This window comes from Pelobates fuscus, chromosome 1, assembly GCF_036172605.1.
Source record: "Pelobates fuscus isolate aPelFus1 chromosome 1, aPelFus1.pri, whole genome shotgun sequence".
Taxonomy (NCBI): Eukaryota; Metazoa; Chordata; class Amphibia; order Anura; family Pelobatidae; genus Pelobates; species Pelobates fuscus.
The window spans coordinates 326,543,755-326,566,834 of NC_086317.1; the positions used below are offsets into that span (position 1 = coordinate 326,543,755).

The 23,080-nt window shown below is 41.9% G+C and overlaps 1 protein-coding gene across 1 annotated transcript in view; it reads right to left on the reverse strand.

The window, feature by feature from the left end:
- COL4A2 (collagen type IV alpha 2 chain) overlaps positions 1 to 23,080 on the reverse strand; it is a 220,372-nt gene that overhangs the window by 74,321 nt on the left and 122,971 nt on the right. Inside the window, exons 5-13 of the mRNA XM_063459834.1 lie at positions 12,580 to 12,714; positions 12,415 to 12,459; positions 11,586 to 11,702; positions 8,796 to 8,867; positions 4,173 to 4,208; positions 4,022 to 4,084; positions 3,490 to 3,525; positions 1,873 to 1,914; positions 1,177 to 1,260 (exon numbers count right to left, since the gene is read on the reverse strand). Of these exons, the coding sequence (XP_063315904.1) occupies positions 1,177 to 1,260; positions 1,873 to 1,914; positions 3,490 to 3,525; positions 4,022 to 4,084; positions 4,173 to 4,208; positions 8,796 to 8,867; positions 11,586 to 11,702; positions 12,415 to 12,459; positions 12,580 to 12,714 (630 nt within the window). The remainder of the gene's footprint in view (positions 1 to 1,176; positions 1,261 to 1,872; positions 1,915 to 3,489; positions 3,526 to 4,021; positions 4,085 to 4,172; positions 4,209 to 8,795; positions 8,868 to 11,585; positions 11,703 to 12,414; positions 12,460 to 12,579; positions 12,715 to 23,080) is intronic.

Below are 23,080 nucleotides of genomic sequence, written 5' to 3' on the forward strand. Positions count from 1 at the left end.
CTTCCCCTCTCTCCTTCTCTCCCTCCATCCTCTCCCTCACTCCCCTTGCTCTCTCCTGCTCTCCCTTCTTCCCTCCTCTCCCTCTCTCCTTCTCTCCCTCCACTCCCTCTCTCCCTCCTCTCCCTCTCTCCTTCTCTCCCTCCTTCCTTCCCTCCCCCTCTCTCTTTCTCTCCCTCCTTCCCTCCTTCTCTCCCCCCTCCTTTCCTTCTCTCCCTCTCTCCTTCTCTTCCTCTTTCCCTCTTTCCCTCCCTCACTCCCTCCTCTCCCTCACTCCTTCTCACCCTCCTTTCCTTCCTCCCTCCCTCCCTCCGTCTCTCCCTCCCTCTCTCCTTCTCTGCCTCCTTCCCTCCCTCCCCCATTAACTCCCCCTCTGCTTCCCATCTCTCCTTCTCTCCCTCCCTCCTCTCCCTCACTCCCCTTGCTCTCTCCTGCTCTCCCTTCTTCCCTCCTCTCCCTCTCTCCTTCCCTCCCTCCTTCTCACTCACTGACACACACACACAGACACACAAACACTCACTGACAGACACACACAAAGACACTCACTGACAGACACGCACTCACTCACTGACACACACACACACACACACTCACTGACATACATAGATTCACTGACAGACAGACAGACACACACACACACACACACAGACACTCACTGACGGACATACACTCACTCACTGATAGACACACACACACAGATACTCACTCACTGACAGACAGACACTCACTGACAGACAGACTCACAGACAGACACACACACTCACAGACACTCACTCACTGAACACTCACCTCCCTGGGGTCCAGTGTGAGGCAGCTCCTCACTCCTCCCAACCACTGTTTAGTATGCCGGGTCCGGAACAACATCATATTCCAGCTCCCGGCATCACAGAGGGCAAGAACAGCCTCCCTTGCCGCCTGCATTCTCCTGGTCACCAGCATTTGAAAGCAGGAATTTCCTGGAAGTAATAGTTTTGACCGACCGTGCACATGGTCCTATGCCCAAAACAGTTCCAGGGAAATCAGTGCTAACAGTCGGTCAAGTTCGGTAGTGTTTTACAGGTTTCCCTGCAGGGCCCATAGTCTGTGGGCAGAAGGCTGGCAAGCAGGCCCCTCCAAGTACAAGTGGCGAGGTGTTGCATATTTTGCAAAAAACAACAACAAATGATTGGATATTCTCACCTGATCTTTGTTGGGGAAGTACTCCTCAGTTGGCTGTCTAACTTCATAGGGAGGGCCTACCTGTCCTGGAGGTCCCACATCACCCTACGACAATATAGAATACATTTCTCTAAGACGAAATTGAGCAACATTGGTTATTCTATAATTTTTGTAATTAGATAGTGAGATTTTTTTTGTTTGTTTTAAAGTTGGAATAATTTAACCCCTCAAGGACCAAACTTCTGGAAAAAAATTACATGACATGTCACACATGTCATGTATCCTTAAGGGGTTAAAGATTTAAAAAAGGGAAAAATATATTGTATTTCTTACGCAAACCATATATTGAAAATCATTTTCACCTCCATTTTCACTTCTACAAATAACTGTAACAAAATATTAACAGGAATATATAAAAATAGGCATCAAAGATGTGTCACTATTTTCAAACAGATCATTATTTTTTAAATGATTATTCTATGGTTATAGGTTTAATAAAACAAACCTTTTTGTTGTGGAAATTGCAAATATATTTGAACTCTCTAATTGTGCATACAAAAGGATGGAGAAATAAGAAGTCACATATTTTTAAAATGCAGGTTGGCTCCACCTTCAAATTTGACTTTCAGGATATATTGAGGGTTATCATGAGACTGAAACATCTGTGCATTAATTATGTGTTTCATAGGAGAGAAGCTTTGACAGTTCCTTCCTTACCTGTTCTCCCTTTTCTCCATGAAATCCGATGCCTTTGTTACCCTACAGATAGAGAGAAGAACTAATTTTCTAGAATGGAATTTGGAAAAAACGCATGCAATGATTTGTGATTATTTGCTGGATTTGTCCTGCAAAAACACAATAATATATTCTATGATATATAACAATATTATATATTATGGAACAATATAACAATTTTGAAATGATGCTTAGCTGCTATTTGCACCAACTGGAATAGACATTACTGGTTAACTGCTGGACTGTAAGATACGTGATAGAGGGACAGAGAGACAGACAGATTATCCTTCATAGACAGACAGACAGGCAGGCAGATAGTTTATCACTCATTAAATTGGAAGTTTTCTGTCGTAATCCTAAAAAATAATGTGAAATTGAGAAAAACTGTTTTGACAAAGTTTCAAAAATGTAAGCAATCGTCATGGGCATCAAAAGATCCAGCTGCTACGTGATATGAGAACTTTCTCCCATAATTTATTTTCATACATCACATATCCATATATTTGATTTGGAGGAAGCTAGTCTTTTATTGAAAACTGAGCATAGCTAATTGATGTACACAAATCTTCCCTCTATTGTGAGAGTAATGCATTATTTTATTGAAAATATACTTTCTCAAAATGTAATTAGCTCTTTTGCTAGTCATCTTTTTTTTTCCCATACATCATTTTTATTAGAGAATGTTATCAATGCATATAATATCAAAACTGTAACATTTTCATATAACAGAGTAAACAATTGCTATCCGACAATTTACAACTATTTTTCCTAGATTGACAACTTAAGCGTATTATGCTGTTGTCCTCCGGTAATTGTAGTCTTATTAGCTTCTTTAAAACATAAGAATACCATAGAAAGATAACATAGAGGGTGGGGAATACAGAAAGGGAAAAAAAGGGGGGTGGGGGGGTTAACATTGATATTGCTTATGCAACAGTTCTTAGAGTAATCTTAAGGGGACATCAAATGATAGCTCACCATGTGGCACTGAAAATTACACTTTAGGACTAGACATTCAACCCATGTTTTTAAAAGGACACTGGCTCTTTACAGAATTTGTAATATTTACATATCCCATATATTTAAGAAATATATAATAAGACTAGCTTCAAGTAGTGGCTCGGAGTGAATGAGGCAGTCTAAACGTCTACTGAGCAAATGGTTTTGGCAGCACAGGTTAAATAACTAATTTATCTATGTTTTGACTGGACAAGACATGTATTTAAAAACAAAAAACAAAATACTGCTCATAAAATGGGGCACAGCATTAAATATCACTCCATCACTTTGCAGATGTATTTTAAGCATGTTTACTGAATATTCTTCCAACCCAGTGTACCAAATTGGGCATTGGATCTCCACTTGTTTTTCCCAGAGTTGTATTCCATTTTATATTTTGTTAACTAAATAATCTTCATGTCTTCCTAAACATTTAAACAATTTGTTTTCATCATATTAAATGAAAAAGTTACTTCCGCTAGCGAACTGCTAACATTTACATTAATCCTGATCAAACAGGCCAAGATTACAACTGGCACAAAATGATAGCATTATAACTGACATCACAAGCCTTTAGAAATATAAGTGAGTAGAACTTACTTGTGGCCCTGGTGGCCCAGGTGGTCCAGGAGGTCCCTGCATAAAACAGAGTTAGAATATAGGCTATGCAAAATGTGATACAAAGATAATATAGATTATTGAGCTTGATAGGAATGGGAATCACTCTGTCTCAGGTTTTGTACATAGGATGATTAACAAAACAGTATTATGTTAGTTTCTGTATAGTTCCATGAGATTTGTAAGTATGCTATGAAAATTAGTAAATATAAAATAGAGCTAGTATTGAGGGATGCTAGAGGGCTTGTCAGCATCATGTAAGGTCGAGTGGTTCATAAGCCTAAGCGTTATAGGAAAATTGACATGTAGACTATTTCCTCATTATTGTTCTGATGGGTTGTGATATTCCCACTCAAAATTATTTCAACACCACCAACACTATATACAAAATTATGTATGTGGTATTCTTTTGATATGATAAATTACTTTAAAACAGTAAAATATGTAATATAAAATCCATATGTAACATAAAGGCAAATGAAAGGCAAATAAATGAATAAAGGATCACTTATACCGGTATACCAGGAAATCCCACTGGACCAAAGAAACCAGTAACACCAGCAGAACCTTTTGGACCCTGCAAATATTAATGAAAATATAATTTTGAGTCTAATTTACATTTAAAAATCTAAAAAACAATTTAACTTACTTCTGCAGATACTTACTGCAGGGCCAGGTAATCCGTTGTCACCAGTTTCTCCCTATAAGAATAGAAGTAAAGTTGGATTACAGAAAATGTGAGATAAATACACACAGAGTGGAGAAGTATTTTCCTTTTCACTTTCCTATTGTACAGTAGATTGAATCAGGTGGCATATATCACATAGCTAGGTAATGACTTTACACAATATATTCTAAGTCACATAACATAATAATATTAATAATATTGCAAATATAATAACAGTAATGCTATATCCTAACATTTCATCAAAGAGGATTCAAAGTGTTATGTGGGAGCAGCGGCAGAACTACTGATGGTATGGCTGGAAGGAAGTGAGTGCAGGTCACTTACTCCCAGATAACATATGTAGAGCCACGCAAGAGGGAGAGAAAGAGGTAGAGAGGAGGGTGTGTGATCTGTGTATCTGCATGCGTGTGTCAGTGTTTGTATCTATGTGTCCGTGTATCGGCATGTGTGTCAGTGTTTGTATCTATGTGTCCGTGTATCGGCATGTATGTCAGTGTTTGTATCTGTATGTGTCTGTGTGTATATATGTATCAGTATGTGTATCTGGCAGTGTATACTGTATATGCATACATTGCAACATTCAAACGCCAACACTACACACAAATACAACTCTGCATTCAAATGTCAGCACTACATACAAATGCAATTCTGTATTAAGACACCAACATTATATATAAACACACCCCTGCATTCAAAAACACTACATGCAATTTAATGCCTGCATTCAAATGCCAACACTACATTCAAAAGCAAACACTACACACTACATCACTGCTTTTAAATGGCAATAGTACATAAAAACACACAACTGAATTCAAATACCAACAGTACACACAAATACACCCCTACATTCACACACATACTCCATATAAAATCAAGCTAACATTTAAACACTGCTCAATGGTAAATACAACCCTGAATGGATGGGCAAATGGTAGATTTCCAGCTAGAAAACCATTATGGGACTTGTACGATGATGGGGACCTAACTTTTGGCCACGCTTGCAATAGTGGAGGCCCAAACAAAATTCTCGCATCAGGACCCTCTCTATGTTATTTCAACAAGTGTGTATGAGTATTTTCACTTAGGAGCTCATTTATAGAAATTACTTTTACCCAACACATTTGAATTTATAATTATAATAAGAATAATAATAACAAAATATTAAAATCAATATCATACACATTTAAGAAGAAAATATACATTTAGAGTTTTCTAGTTTAAATATAACCCGCAGCCCTAAGTAGCAACCACTGATTTATGTCACTGTTATTACTGCGTACTGCTCAACAACACTGTTTACAACAATATTTACCTGGGTCTAAATACTACTTTTTCATAAGACTCGAATAGAAACTGAGAATTTTGTATCAGCTAAGTGACACTTTGTTTGACTGTCAGAATAAAGAAAGTATATATTAAATAGCATACAGACATACTTGGAGTTTTACATTCTTTCTTAAACACCTATTTCCAGTCTACCTGCTCAGTGATTCATTGTGATTTACAACATCAGGGGTTGGGTTTTTAAACATATCGGGAGCTACAATACTGCTACTGGATCAGTGACTTTGCCCAGGGCCAAGTAGGATGTTAATCTTTCACTGTAACATATTCACTGCAATGTGACCAGGGGAGGGCTGGCAGCCTCAGGCCTGGGGGGCAAATCCAGTCAAGTGGCCCATTGCACCCCTGAATTAGCTCACCATCCATGGCCACCTTTTCCTGGTTTTATAACGGATATTGATATTATGCTAATTAGTAGCTCTTTGCCATACCCACTCCTTTGCGGCTCCGACTTTCAATGTTGTTAGAGCGCAGGCTGAGAATCTCTGAGCCTGTGCCCTGACTCACTAACTGAGCACCGGAACCACAAGGGAGAGGATATGACCTAAGGCAACTACTGCTGGTGCGCACCAATGGACCACCAGGGAATCGTTTAAATTAAATATGCTGGTGTCCAAAACTTGTGAGCTGTGTTGGCCGCCGGGCGCCTCTGTTGTTATTGCACCCTACATGACCCCACAGCTTGCATACCTCAAAGGTTGGCCCTGCTGACAGACACACTGGCCCTCACTCTCAATAACATACACACACAAACCCTGACAAACACTCACTGACAGGCAGACACATACACACACACACTGACAGGCAGACACACACACACACATTCACTGACAGACACTTACTTGACAGACACACTTGCTGACACACACACACACTGACAGACACCAGTGCCATCTTAACAACATTATGGGTCCCCGGGCAAAGCAGTGCACTGGGGCCCTGCCTACACAACTTACAGGAATAAAAATGTAAATTATAGATACAACGAAGATTATATTTAGAAGTACCTCCAACAAATGCAATGCATACATTCAATACATACACACAGACTGCTGAATGCAGTCACACACCGACTGCTGAATGCATACACACGACGACTGATGAATACACGCATACAGACTGACGAATAGACACACACACACAGACTGCTGAGTACACATAGAGAGTGCTGAATACATACACAGTCCGCTGAATACAAACATACACAAACATACACACAGACGGCTGAATACATACACAGACGGCTGAATACACACACACAACAGTGAGGGGTGCAGTGTATGTGTTTGTGTGTATGGGTGCGGTGTGTGTGGGGTGCTGTGTGTGTGTGGAATGCTATGTGAGTGTGGGGTTCTCTGTGTATGTGTGGAGTGCTATGTGAGTGGGGTGCTGTGTGTGTGTGTGTGGAGTGCTATGTGAGTGGGGTGCTGCGTGTGAGTGGAGTGCTATATGTGTGTTGGGTGCTGTGTGTGTGTTTGAGGGGTGCAGGTAGCAAATATTTTTTGTTTTTTAATACTACTATACGTTAAATAAAATCTATATGTCCCCCCCACCCTTCTTCTTACCTTTGGTGAAAGAGGCTGGGACACAGCCAGCCCTGGTGGTCCAGTTGTGAATTCTGTACAGCCTGCAGCTTGTCTGGCTGCAGGCTATCTCCTGTCCTACTGCGCGCAGAATGCTGTGTGGAGCATTGCAATGGTAATGCGCTGCAACGCTCCACACAGCCTGCTTGCGGGAGGAACGATCTGCCTTACAGGTCGGCCTCTCCTGCAGCCCTGGGTCCTAGGCAGCTTCCTCTCTCCCCGATTGAATTGAGATCTCCCTCATCGGCACAAGGCCAGAAAACAAGGCCACCTCTCCGTTGGCTGGCAGGGGAGATCAAAGGATCTCCCCTGTCGGCCGGGCATGCTGGGCAGCGCGGTAGGGCCCCATGCGGAAAGACGTCCCTGACAGACACACACAAACACTTCCAGACACACACACACTTCCAGACACACACACTTCCACACACACACACTTCCAGACACACACACACACACACTTCCAGACACACACACACTTCCAGACACACACACTTCCAGACACACACACACTTCCAGACACACACACACTTCCAGACACACACACACGCACACTTCCAGACACACACACACACACACACTTACACTTCCTGACACACACACTTCCAGACACACACACACACACACTTCCAGACACACACACACACACTTACACACACACACACACTTCCAGACACACACACACGCACACACACTTCCAGACACACACACTTCCAGACACACACACACACTTCCAGACACACACACACACACACGCACACTTCCAGACACACACACACACTTACACACACACTTACACTTCCTGACACACACACTTCCAGACACACACACACACACACACACTTCCAGACACACACACACACACACACACACGCACACACACGCACACACACGCACACTTCCAGACACACACACACTTCCAGACACACATACACACTCAGACACACACACACACACACACACACTCTTACACTTCCTGACACACACACACTTACAGACACACACACTTCCAGACACACACACACACACACTTACACTTCCTGACACACACACACACTTACAGACACACACACACACACTTACAGACACACACACACACACTTACTTTCAGACACACACACACAAATTTATTTTATTTCTTGTTGCTCCTACCTTTAGGAGTGCTCTGGGTCCTTTCCCCGGGGTCCAGTGACTTCCTCCGTGATATTCCTGCTCCTCTCTGCTCCCTCGCGCAGTTTAGTGATGCGGGGCCGGAATGACGTCATATTCCGGCTCCCGACATCAACAGAGAGGGCGCGCGAGGGAGCAGGAAGATCATCAGCAGAGCTCCCTCGCTGCTGCATGCCTCCTTCCTCACCCGGCCGGTATATTGCTGCAGAGTAGGCACCTGCCATCTGGGACAAGCAGGTGCCTACTCTGCCTTGCTACTGGGGCACCGTAAGTGGCCAGCTGGCCACCTGCTGGGCTCCTTGTGACAGGCTATCAGCCTGCTCCGCGCGGCACCCCCTCCTCCTGGCGCCCAGGACCGGCCCTGCAGTGGCCATTTTTCTAATTACTTAGGGCGGCCTGGGGGGCAATTGCCTCCCTGCCCCCCGGCCCAGCCCGCCCCTGAATGTGACACATTCTACTCAGTTTTTATCAGCAAAGAAAAGTCTTCTGTTGATGTGACTTACCTTAAGTTTGTTTCTCTGATCAGCTGATATATAAAACGGCTCCCCCTTTGCACCTTTCGCACCCGGTAGACCCTGTAGACATATAGGTATGACAGTCATTAAAAAAAAGATTAACACTGTATGTACAGATAGGTCTTAACTCAAGTATAAGTAAATAATAATGAACCTGACATCATTTTTTAAATGTGTTTTAATACACTCAAACTAGATGCTTTCGGTTTAAAATGAATTGGGATTTTTCGGATTTTTGGGCATTAGGTGGATTATTCGAATTCCAAAGCGCCGAATGGACATATCACAAACCAAATGAAATGGACAATGGAGGAATAGTTATATTTAATTTGTGATTCAAAATATTGTCTATTGGCAGCAAAAAATTTTTTAAAAAATTGCTTAAAGGGAAAACATATGGTTTATGGCTAGATAACAGTCACTAAATCTTGACTTTATAACAAGTGAGAAGTGCCTAGTAGGAGGTTCTGGAAAAAAAAATCTATGTTCTTATACTACATATTTAATAAATGCAGAGTATATAAATATAGACATTTGACACTACACCTCCCTTCTTTTCTTCTATTGGCTTCTTCTCACTTAATCTGAGAACCAAATGGCAAGATAATGCACCTATCAATGTACTGCTACTTTGGTTTATCTGAACTGTTTTTCCACAACAGTTGCATGGTTTCAAATTCATCTGAGCCAAAATTCCACATCGACTAATTTCGGACTACCCTAATTTTTTCGTTGTGCTCACATGTAGTTGCAACTTGTATTACATTGTGAATTCCTTAAGACACCTTGCCATTTCTCTGACTTATAAAAAATTTATTTAGGACTCCTCGTGAGGGAAAAATTCTGCTAAAGTTTATATAGAATATTTTCCCACTGAGTTCCAACTAATAATCATTAATGATGCTTATAAAAGAAAACCACCTGCGTCTGTCTATCTGTCTGTCTATCTATCTATCTATCTATCTATCTATCTATCTATTAGGGATGTGCATGGTGAAAATATTCGGTTCGGCATTCCGAAATTCGGGACTTCGGCAATTCGGAACTTCGGGACTTTGGCAATTCGGTTCGGTTTGGCACTTCGGAACTTCGGCACTTCGACACTTCGACACTTCGACACTTTGGGGGCTTTTAAACTGAAGGGGGACCTATTGCTCTCCCCCGGCCCCCACCCCTAAGCAGTGGGTGGGGGCCCTAAATTAGAATAAGGGGGGACCTATTGTCCTCCCCCATGGCCCCCACCCCTGAGCGGTGGGTGGGGCCCTAAATACCAATAAGGGGGGACCTATTGTCCTCCCCCCGGCCCCCACCCCTGAGCGGCAGGTAGGGGCCCTAAATGAAAATGTAAACCCCCCACAGGTGACTAGGGGTTCCCAAACCCCTAGTCACCCCCCTCCCAAGAAAATTAATTAAGCCCTACCTACCCCCAATAACTAGGTACCTGTAAACAAATAAATAAAACTTACCATTTGATGTCTTCTTTTTTGTAAAATCTTATTTTTCAGCCCCAAAACAAGGCCAAATAATGGGTGAAGATGGATTACTTTTTTTTGCGCTCAGGGTATTTTTTTTTTCTTCAAAGTGCAACGGTTATTATGGATTTTTATTTGGCCTTTTTTGGGGCTGAAAAAAGAAGATTTTAGCAAAAAGAAGACATCAAATGGTAAGCTTTATTTAATTTTTACAGGTACCTAGTTATTGGTCCCCCCTCACTATTTTTAGGGTGAGGGGGTAGGTAGGTGTTAATTAATTTTCTTGGGAGGGGGGTGAATAGGGGTTTGGGGACCCCTAGTCACCTGGGGGGTTACATTTTTATTTAGGGCCCCCACCCGCCACTCAGGGGTGGGGGTTGGGGGGGAGGACAATAGGTCCCCCCCTTATTTTACTTTAGGGCCCCCACCCGCCGCTCAGGGGTGGGAGCTGGGGGGGAGGACAATAGGTCCTTCCCTTATTCTAATTTAGGGCCCCCACCTGCCGCTCAGGGGTGGGGGCTGGGGGGAGGACAAGAGGTCCCACCCTCTTATTCTAATTTAGGGCCCGTACTCGCCGCTCAGGGGTGGGGGCCATGGGGGAGGACAATAATTTAGTTTAGGTCCCCCACCTAGCCGCTCAGGGGTGGGGCCCGGGGGGAGGACAATTGGTCCCCCACTTATTTTACTTTAGGGCCCCCAACCGCTGTTCAGGGGTGGGGGACGGGGGTGGGGGCAATAGGTCGCCCCCTCAGGTTAGAAGCCCCCACACGCATGGCCCTGGTGGGGGCTCGGGAGGAGGGACACGTGTTTTTTATTTCTTTTTTTACAGTGAGCAGCCACAGGCTGCTCACTGTTTAATAGACATGCCCCTACTCACGGTAGGAGCATAATTTACTAATACTAAGTAATCTTTAGTATTAGTAAATTTGACTGAAAGACAAATTTAGGTCTTTTAGCCTTTTAGTAGATAGCTCCCTAATACCGGAATGAATTGCACATGTCTACTATCTATTGTCTGCACCCTTCCTCATTATATTTACATTTAGTTTCAACTTGTGTATCCCCCTCCATTTTATGATATAACCTATTGTATAATATCTTTTATAATGTATGTCTTCTAATTGTCTGCTGTAATTGTCTCTCCTTTATAATTTATAGTCTACTATCATATATAACCTGATCTTTCAATGAAGCTAATCCCTTGATGCATTAGTAATGGATAATTGCCTTATCCAAAACTGTGGTAGTAGGGGAGATAATAAGTTAAGTGTAAAAAGTCTGGATAGAAATAAGTCATAATACTTACAAAATTACCAGATGGGCCTCTTGGGCCAAATCCTCCTTCTTCACCAGCATCACCTTTTGTCCCATTGCAACCATCATGTCCAGGCTTGCCCCTTGGACCACCCTGTCCTGTGTGACCCTATATGGGATAAGATAAAGACTTTTTTTAGACACCACAGAAGAGTTATAATTTCCTTGCCTATTCTAAAAATTACCAACTTGTTATGAATACATTCTACAAAAAAATTGATTAAAAAAAACAGCATTTCTAGCTCTAATTTTCCTTTTTTTCTGTAAAAAATAAGTACTTCATAAACGTATGGTGAAACTATGCCAAAGTTCCATACATTTAAACTCTCTGAACTAGCTTGTGATCTACATGAGAATACACTAAGACTAGAAAAGATCTGTGATCAAGAAGGACTGACATTTTATCTTTTGTGAGTGCTGTATGTGCAGAGAGCTCCCTCTGACTATTGATAAACTACATTATGATTCTGTTCTATTTACTGTTTTGTTATTTTTTATTTTTTTTCCGTAATATGTGTAGTGCTTTTTCTTTTGTGTTTTTGTTTGTTTTTGTCTTTTACTAATTTTTCTTTTTGTCAATTTTTAAAGTCTACTGTTGGGGGTCATATCCAAACTATTGTGACTTATTAATTTAACCCCTTAAGGACCAAACTTCTGGAATAAAAGGGAATCATGACATGTCACACATGTCATGTGTCCTTAAGGGGTTAAATGCTCTACAATCCAACTGAGTAGGTTAGCACTTAATTTACATATTACCATTGAGGTGTATTGATGTTTCTTTTTTGGGGGGCTATAAAATTATATTCTAAGTTACTTACAGGTATTCCATCAGCTCCCGAAAACCCTGTGACACCCCCTGGGCCCTGGAAGAAAATATATATATATTAATATTCATAATAAAAATAAGAAATGTTCTTTACATACAACCTGTAATTGTTATGTGTGTTTTTGAATGTAGAGTTTAAAAGTAAATTATCCTTAACCGCATCGCCAGTGGGTCCAGTTGATCCATGTGATCCTCGATCACCCTTGTCTCCTTTACGGCCTTGCAAACCTGGTAAACCTTTTTGTCCTGGTGGACCAGTTTGTCCTTGCTGCCCAAGAATCCCTGGGAGTCCCTGCAAGAAATTAAAACATTGCTATGATGAGGTATGTATAATATATAAATTAAAATTGTAAATAATCTAAAAAAAAACTATAAAATGTTATAGTTGTATAATATATATTACACTGTTTTGCATAAAGGGTAGTTTAAATATTTGATTTCAGGCATCCTGAAAGTTTGAATCTATATAAAATTTTAATTTAGAAATATAAAATTAACTTTGAATTCACTTTTAATTTGTTTGCAACAATTCACACTTTAGTCAAAAAAATCCCTGTATTTGATCTCTTTAAATGCTATGTTTAAATGTATACCAATGAAAGCAGTATCTCCAAAGTTAAAGTTTTGGTAAAGGTGCATTATTTATTATATATAATATATACAGACAACTTGGTAGAGCAAAGTCAGAGGAAACACAAAGTTTGAAAATTTTGCTTTATTTTGCAGTAATGGTGCAGAGCAGGAAGCACTGAATGAAAATTGGCTTTTTGTGGGGGGACAGGGAGAGTTTTTTTTTTCTTTGTGCATTTTTTGCAGTCCATTTCTTCTTTATATTTAAATCTCATCAGTTATTACATATTTGTATTTGCTTTTTGGGGGGGGGGGGATAGGGGAGAGTAATAAAATATTTTAAAATAGATCACTTTTGAAGGTTCGTATGACTTTATTAGGTAGGGGCCAGTTTTAATGTGGGGGAGGGGTTCTCGGAGACTCATAGACTCACAACCATCCAGGGTGGACATTAATTCAAGAGAGGTGGGCAATAGTATTTCCACCCCCACTTTCTGTGCTATTAACCCACCTTAAATGCCAAGTGTGTAGAGGAGAAAGGGGACTGACAACGGGAGGGGATTGACAATTCTATTAATATATTCCCACTCAATGTACATGGGTGGGAGGACAGAGGTTGGGTTCTTGCCATATCCTCCAACCTATCCTATTATATTTAGGCCCCCACCTGCAGTCTGGTTGGGGCTGCCTGCGACCATAGCATGTCCCTCCCTCTGTGTTATTTAACAGATCCTACCTACTACTAATGGGTGTGGGCAGGGGACATTAGATCTGCTGTTTAAAATACAAGTCTGGATTTTGATAATCTGACCCACATTTTTTATCATTCAGTTCCAGATTTGAGTTATCTGGCTGTGTCCCAACTGGCTGGATACAATTTTGGCATATTTCAGTATAGTACAATGTGAACATTGTTAAATAGTGCAAACAATGTCCAGTTTTTGCAGACCAAGTGATCCTGTATGTTACTAGATTTCTTCAGGTAATCTTAACTGGGGGGATTTGGACTTTAGCAAATTAACCCAAGTAGTTTTTACACAGAACAAATATAACAAGGAGAACAAAGGAGTTACACAGTAGTCTACTCATCAGTGTGGATCATGCAAAAACTGTGACCACAGCATTACCCTGCCGCCACTTGACATCACAATGCATGTCCCATGTTATGACGGACTAACCACAGATGGCTTTGCAACACACAAATATGCCATTAAAAAGAGTTCCAAAAAATACTGAAGGAGAATGTATTCTTTCCTCCTTCCAAATGTCCCAACCGCAACCCAAGATTTTAGGGGGAACACTGCAGCTATGGATGCGACAAGAACATCAATAATAACAACATATATCAAGCCATGTTCATGCTACTAGAGACCTAGAGCTTGAGCCGTTGATTGAAATTTAGACTAGAGTTGTTACTAACTCCAGTATTTCTGTTAGTGTTTTACAGCCCCTTGGCTCTTTGCATTTACCAATATAAATACTCTCCTTTATGTATAGCAAATCAGACCCCCATTGTAACCAACCATCTTGATATACCCTAACCTCTCTTTACAATATATGCTTAGGTGATAACACACATGTGATGGACGCTGAAAATGTAGCTTTGCATTGCTGGTATTCACCTAGTGATTTGAATGTTGCCTAAATTTTACCTGGTGATCCGTATTTTGTTATTAGTAGGATTGTTAAAAGAACACTTCAGACCCTTTAACTTGCTGAAATTCTTTATGTGTGAAGAGTGTGTCCTCTTTTTTCATTTTACGAAAAGTGCAGATTTCAACAGAAATTTCCACTTTTATAAATTACCCTTGTTACACCCCCTGAATGTCAATCTGACAAGTGATCCTGTTACCTCCTGGTTTGTTTAGCTCAGTGTAGCTAAACTCAAGAGGCAGCAATTGCTCAGAGCAACTGCCTTGCAAAGACTTCTCATTGAGCTGCATTGGGAAGTCTGTGATTGGACAGCCACAGAAGAAGAAGAAGAAGAGGGTTTGCAAAGGCAGCAGACAAGAGAACTAAACATTGTTTTTTGTATATTTTGGACAGTGAAGTGTCCCTTTAATGTGAATCAATGTAAAAAGTTATATAATAAAAAAAATGTGTCATTCAATCCTTATATAAAACATCTTAATATCTTAATGTAAATTAGTAATTACATTTCAAATAATGATTGAAGGGATCAATCAAACAAAAGAAATAGCACAGCCTGCTTGAAACACACATGTCCACAATTTACGGTTAAAGTGCGTAGTCAGCTTGTGAAATGTGTGTCACAAACAATGGAATCTACTGTAAATGAGATAATTAGTTCTTCCGTGGGAAATCATGAAAAGAGTAATAAGAAGTGTAAATGTGATGTGATTAAATAAGTATGGGAACTTAACCAACACATACATATAACATTTCATATGTCTTCATAATGAAAAACATGACTCTTTCCAGGATGTGGACTTTTTTTTTTTTTTAATGACATGAATAACTTGAACTGCAAACATGCACAGCCAAGTAGGGTTGTAGCAACTTTAAAATGATGTTGCTTGCTAAGGTATGTATATTTTACACATAATTATGCTTAACAATTCACTTCGGTAGATACTTCAATAATGTATACTGGTGCAAAGTGTATAAAACACGTAAAGTGAAATGTAAATGAATACATCCGTTTTAATAAATAATATTAAAATCTATGCTCATTAAACATCTTAATTAAAGGTTCTATAAAATGCTACTTTTATTTGCTTTACAGATGGTCCTTTAAATATTTTGGGAACAAGTAACTTGTCAGCATTTTCATAGTGTGGAGAGTGAAGACCTTAACAGACCGCTGTTAAACTTTAAAGGTACAGATGACAACACTGCCCTCTTGTGGTGCGTGAGTAAAGAAATGACTGCCCTGTCCAGTCCATGGATGCTGGAGCTTGTTTTTAATGTCTTTTGAATATATTTTCCAGTATCCAGCAATATTTCTGTCTTTATATAAATAGTAGTAATAATAGTGGTTTTCTATTTTCTTACATACATTTTATGAACTATACTCATAATACACCAGAAGGTGTCACTGTGAAGCAAGAAATTCCTGAAATTTTTCTGAAACTTCATCGAAATAGTCATACATTTATGTAATAAGGCCGGTGTGTTAATAATTGAAAGTATGCTTTTAGTTAAAGCAGCTGTAGATATTCATAAAAAAACAGGATGCACAGTAACTAGCCCATTTAAACAGGGATATTCACTAACGTGGGAATTGTCGGGTATTCAAAGTGAATTTAAATTAAATACCAAAATAGCTAAAATGGAAAAACTCTCCAAGTTGGCTATGCTTAAATTCTGTTACTGCTATGGCTTTAAATTTGAACTTCATTTAACATTTAATCTATTAACTAATAGAATAGATATGTGCATGCGCAGATACAAGCTCTCTCTCTTCTCTCTGTGAACACCAGACCCATTCTCTGTCATTAGCACAAAGCGCCCAGGCTCACTAGATTACAACAATACACATATCACTATTTACTCAGTTCCCTTTACTTTGTACATACTAGCCTGGCGTCCATCAGCATGTCAGTTGGCACCTGTACCCATGTGACTTGCTCAACCTTTTATACATAGATTCTAGTACTACCTCATATAAATACTCAAGTGCTTGCATAGACTGAAAAGAGACACGTGTCCATCAAGTTCAGCCTTCCTCACATTTGTTGTTTGCTGTTGATCCAAAAGAAGGCAAAAAAAAACCAAAACCTTGCAGATCAGTGACTCCAACAACCCAGAAAATTGCAGATCATTGTGCTTTATTCCACATGACACCAATAGACGATTGGGGCTGGTACTTGATACATCTTGCCAACCCCCCCACTCTTTTCTGGGAATGATGCATGTTTACACAGATTCCTCATACATGCACACAGATTTGGAGCTTCTCGATACTCATCCATGCCGCACCTTATTACTTTTGAGCTCTGAGTTTTTCCCAGCTATCTTGACCACCTTAGCATTAACAATCACAGTAATGCATGATGTGTATAAGTGTATCACAAAGCATGCAGTGTGTATCAGTTCATCTTAGAATTCCCCAACTCTAAAACTTGCAGTAACATGCGGTGTGCATCACGCAGATCCTCTAATATCCCGTCACACATGATGCCATAGTCAGGGTGCCAGTCATCCAGTGATGATAGTAACCAGTCAGGTTGCCAGTTATAGCAATGCCCCATGGCATTAATAGTAAACCCATAGCCTTTGTGCCAGTTAATACAATGACTCAAGTCAAGCTCTCATATAAGTGCCCAGTCAAATACCAGTAATTGCCCAGCCAAAGTAACAAAGTCCAGGGTGTAAATAATAATGCTATAACTATGATGTGATTAATATTGATGCCATAGATTGAGTTCCTATCATATTAATGAACCAGCAGGGATGTGTATGATAATGCCCTTGGCTGCTAGTGAACAGGGTTGGCATTGTCCATGTGACCCTCAGGGTGCCAGGGGATGATAACTCTCCACTTATTTGCAGGGCTTGCTTTGCCTCATCCTCTCTTAGATTTCCATCTCTTGGTAATGGCACTGGACAACCATGCTTTAAGCTGGTTTGGGGGCAACCAAGAGCCAGGCAGCAGGCAACCAGGAATGCATTTTTATTTAATATATAGCTGGCCATGTATTGAATAAAAATTATATCGCATTTTCGACCGTTCCGTAAGGCATTGTATGGTAGCTCTGGCTCAGAGGAATTCCTACTTAGCTCAACCACAGTCCAATTTAATTTCTCCTTCCAAACCCAAGTATATTTCACCTCAACTCTAGTGTTTTTTTTTTTTTTTATCCCAAGTTCTTTGGTCCAATTTCCTATTATTTTCTGAATTTTTGCTGCTTCCTTTTTATACATCCAAATCATACAGATGTACACATAATACATTTCAAATTCACCATCTGCATTTCCACTAATCAGACAAAGAATGTTTCAAGCTAACTGCAATCCCTGACATTGTCCATTGTGTCCCTGTGACACAACCTGGACTATTGGTTTAAGGAAATGACACAACCTTCAGGCTTCCACTAAGGAAATGGAAATACTAAACAAGAAACATTGTCTCCCAAAGCTCAAAGCAGGGTGTTTGTTTGTTTTTCTGCATACAGAAAACTGCATGTTCAGATTACAAGAATAATACAAAGGAAAACTAAAACAAAGATTTATACGTAATGCATACCTGATATTAGTATTCAAAGAAAAAAGTAAAGCAGATAAGCAAAGGGGGACATGTCAGGGATTTGTGATACTATGTGTACGTCTCCCTAATGCTTGCTAATATGGTTTTAAGATCTGAGAAATAAATTGAAATATAGATATCCACACATGTATCCTGAAAGTGGGTTTGACCATGCTGGCTTCCTGTCAATCATTCCTATAAATTCCCATTTTGCCATCGAAGATATCTAAAGAGGAGAAATATATAGAGATGTCCCGAATAGTTTCCTGGCGAACATAGCTTGTTCGCGTTCGCCACGGCGGGCGAACATATGCGATGTTCGGTCCGCCCCCTATTCGTCATCATTGAGTAAACTTTGACCCTGTACCTCCCAGTCAGCAGACATATCCCAGTCAATCAGCAGCAGACCCTCCCTCCCAGACCCTCCCACCTCCTGGACAGCATCCATTTTAGATTCATTTGGAAGCTGCATTCTTAGTGAGAGGAGGGACAGTGTAGCTGCTGCTGATTTAATAGGGAAATCGATAGCTAGGCTAGTGCAACTCATATCTGGTGTAACAGTAGTGTACATTTAAAAAATCAACACTTTTTTGACTGTGAAATAATAGCAGTCAGTTTCCTTCACGCGTGTGCGTTTCAGGGCCTGCCAGGGCACAGTGCCACACCAGTGCAACTCATATCTGGTGTAACAGTAGTGTACATTTAAAAAAAAAAAAAATAGAAATTTGACTGTGAAATAATAGCAGTCAGTTTCCTTCACACGTGTGCGTTTCAGGGCCTGCCAGGGCACAGTGTCACACCAGTGCAACTCATATCTGGTGTAACAGTAGTGTACATTAAAAAAAAAAAAAACTAGAAATTTGACTGTGAAATAATAGCAGTCAGTTTCCTTCACACGTGTGCGTTTCAGGGCCTGCCAGGGCACAGTGTCACACCAGTGCAACTCATATCTGGTGTAACAGTAGTGTACATTTAAAAAAAACAAAAAACATTTTGACTGTAATAGATTGAATAGCAGTTAGTTGTCTGCAAGCATGTGTGCCAGGCCTACAGCGTCTACTCTGCCAACTTCTGCCAGTGCACAGTGCCACTCATATCTGTTGTCACAGTAGCTTGCACGCATAGTACCACTAATCGAAAAAAAAAATGACAGGCAGAGGCAGGCCACCCCGCAGGGGCCGTCGTGGTCGTGGTGCTATGATTCCCTTTGGCCCTAGAATAATGCCCAGTGTTCAGAGGCCACGTACCCTGAACTCGAAAAGTTCTGAGGACATAGTTGACTGGCTAACACAGGACACCCAATCTTCTACAGCTTCCGCTCGGAACCTTGACGCACCATCCTCCTCCAGCTTAGCTTCGGGCACCTCTCAAGTTACCACTCGCCCGCCTGCCGCCACCACCAACACTAGCACCACAGCCGCTTCACTTGATCTGTCAGAGGAGTTATTTACACATCAGTTGGAAGAAATGAGTGATGCATAACCATTATTGCCAAATTTATTTGCACAAAAGGCAATCCCCAACCTGTACTTGATTGTGCAAAAGGAAGTAATGGCATGTCTGGCACACAGTGTTGGGGCAAGGGTCTATCTGACCACTGATACCTGGTCTGCAAAGCATGGTCAGGGCAGGTATATCACCTACACTGCGCATTGGGTAAACTTGCTGACGGCTGCCAAGCATGGAATGCGTGGCTCTGCGGAGGAGTTGGTGACACCGCCACGACTTGCAGGCAGGCCTGCTGCCACCTCCTCTACTCCTCCTACTCCATCCTTTTCCATAACCTCCTCGGCTGAGTCCTCTTCTGCTGCTGCGTCTTGCTCCACATCAACGGCACCCCCCAGCTCCCCAGGTACTATTCCACATCCCGGATACGGCAGTGTCACGCCGTCTTGGGGTTGACTTGCCTGAAAGCAGAGAGTCACACCGGACCAGCACTCCTGTCCGCCCTGAACGCACAGGTGGATCAGTGGCTGACTCCGCACCAACTGGAGATCGTCAAAGTGGTTTGTGACAACGGAAGAAATTTGTTGGCGGCATTGAATTTGGGCAAGTTGACACATGTGCCGTGCATGGCACATGTGTGTAATCTGATCGTACAACGCTTTGTGCATAAGTACCCAGGCTTACAGGACGTCCTGAAGCAGGCCAGGAAGGTGTGTGGCCATTTCAGGCGTTCCTACACGGCCATGGCGCACTTTTCAGATATCCAGCGGCAAAACAACATGCCAGTGAGGTGCTTGATTTGCGACAGCCCGACACATTGGAATTCAACACTCCTAATGTTCGACCGCCTGCTCCAACAAGGAAAAGCCGGGGTGCTAGGACAGCCTCTGCTGAGCTGGGAATTTTTTTGCCATGTTACTGGACGCTCATGTGCAATGCCTGTAGGCTCATGCGTCCTTTTGAGGAGGTGACAAACCTAGTCAGTCGCACCGAAGGCACCATCAGCAACATCATACCATTTGTTTTCTTCCTGGAGCGTGAAGAGGAAGAGGAAGAGTTGTGGTCACCATGACCACCAGAAACAGCCTTATCAACATTGCTTGCTGGACCTGCGGCAATGCTGGAAGAGGATTGTGAGGAAGAGGAGTCAGAGGAGGAATGTGGCTTTGAGGAGGAGGAGGAAGACCAACCACAACAGGCATCCCAGGGTGCTCGTTGTCACCTATCTGGTACCCGTGGTGTTGTACGTGGCGGGGGGGAAGAACATACCTTCAGTGAGATCACTGAGGGTGAGGAACGGGACATGAGTAGCTCGGCATCCAACCTTGTGCAAATGGGGTCTTTCATGCTGTCGTGCCTGTTGAGGGACCCTCGTATAAAAAGGCTGAAGGAGAACGACCTGTACTGGGTGTCCACGCTACTAGACCCCCGGTATAAGCAGAAAGTGCCTGAAATGTTACTGAATTACCGCAAGTCGGAAAGGATGCAGCAGTTCCAAAATAAATTAAAAAGTATGCTTTACACAACGTATAAGGGTGATGTCACAGCACAACGAGAATCTAACAGGGGAAGAGGTGAAAGTAATCCTCCTCCTCCCACGACCACGCTGGCAAGGACAGGACGCTTTACAGACGTGTTGTTGATGGAGGACATGCGGACCTTTTTAAGTCCTATGCATCGCCACAGCCCTTCGGGATCCACCCTCAGAGAGCGACTCGACCGACAGGTAGCAGACTACCTCGCCTTAACTGCAGATATCGACACTCTGAGGAGCGATGAACCCCTTGACTACTGGGTGTGCAGGCTTGACCTGTGGCCTGAGCTATCCCAATTTGCGATAGAACTTTTGTCCTGCCCCGCTTCAAGTGTCCTGTCAGAAAGGACCTTCAGTGCAGCAGGAGGTATTGTCACTGAGAAGAGAAGTTGCCTAGGTCAAAAAAGTCTAGATTACCTCACCTTTATTAAGATGAATGAGGGATGGATCCCGAAGGGACTGACAGTGGGCAATACATTCGACTAAAAAAGGCCTGATGAGGGGGACTACTTAACACACCACTCCTATCTGGTGGCACATTAGATTACACGCGCAGTGCCCCAAATTTGAAGTAGGAGGATCAACCAAGCATCTTTTTCCATCTCCCGGTTCCTAAAATCGATGCCATATACACGTCCCCTGATAGGGGACGCAACAGGGATTAAACTGATAGGAATAGTACTACTTAACACACCTTATAATAACGCAGAGAGAGGCAACGCAGAGAGAGGAGTCTGAAGAAGAGGAGTCAGAGGAGGAAGGTGGCTTTGAGTAGGTGAAAGACCAAACACAGCAGGCGTCCCAGGGAGCTTGTTGTCACCTTTCGGGGACCCTTGATGTTGTACGTGGCTGGGTGGAGGAAGAGACCTTTAATGACATCAGTGAGGACAAGGAACGGGACATGGCTAGCTTGGTATCCAACCTTGTGCAAATGGGGAGTTTGCGGTTGTGCAAATGGACTCTTTGCGGTTGTTTGCGGTGCGTTAAACGGGGAGTTTGGTCTGTCACTGTGAAGCAGGCGTAACCCTTACACTACCTGATTGATACAACATCATACCTGATGTTATAAAGCACGTTATTCCAAACAATTTAGGAATGTTAGGTAATTTATGCCCTTTATGGATTAAAACCAGACTCTGCATCAACTATGTAATTTTCCATGGGAGTTTTGCCATGGATCCCCCTCCGGCATGCCACAGTCCAGGTGTTAGTCCACTTGAAACAACCTTTCCATCACTATTGTGGCCAGAAAGAGTCCCTGTGGGTTTTAAAATTCGCCTGCCTATTGAAGTCTATGGCGGTTCGCCCTGTTCGCCCGTTCGCGAACGGAAAATTTTATGTTCGCGACATCTCTAGAAATATACTATTATATATAATATGATAAAAAAAAAGCCCTGCAACAGCTATATGTCCTGTATCTGGCTGATTTGGTAGGGACTCCTTCAGAATGTGTTTTTTTTAAATAATTAACATATTCTATGTGAATCTTTCTTTCATCTCTCAACCCAACCCAACTGTCCTTCTTGCAAGCCCCACAGCTGTCACCTCTGCTATCTCACTTAATATGACCTGTGAATCCTCTCTATTCAGGACTCATTTGTCAACTCCTCTTTTTTCTGTCTTACCAACAGACAGAGGTTTGATCCTGGTATACAGCCTGGGACAGAGAAAACGGTGGATGAAGTTAGCATAGCAGAAAACGGACATGCCACACTGTTACGCGATTACAGGAGGATGTTGGGTATTAGAGAAATAGAAGCAGATCATTTGCACAGCGCACAAAGTTAGCTTTACATTAACTAGTTCAAAGAAAGCCAGTACGCACAAGTTTTGTTCCCCTACTCAGTTCCTTCTTCACAATGTCATAGAGCAGAACTTATGAGGAGTATATATTTATAT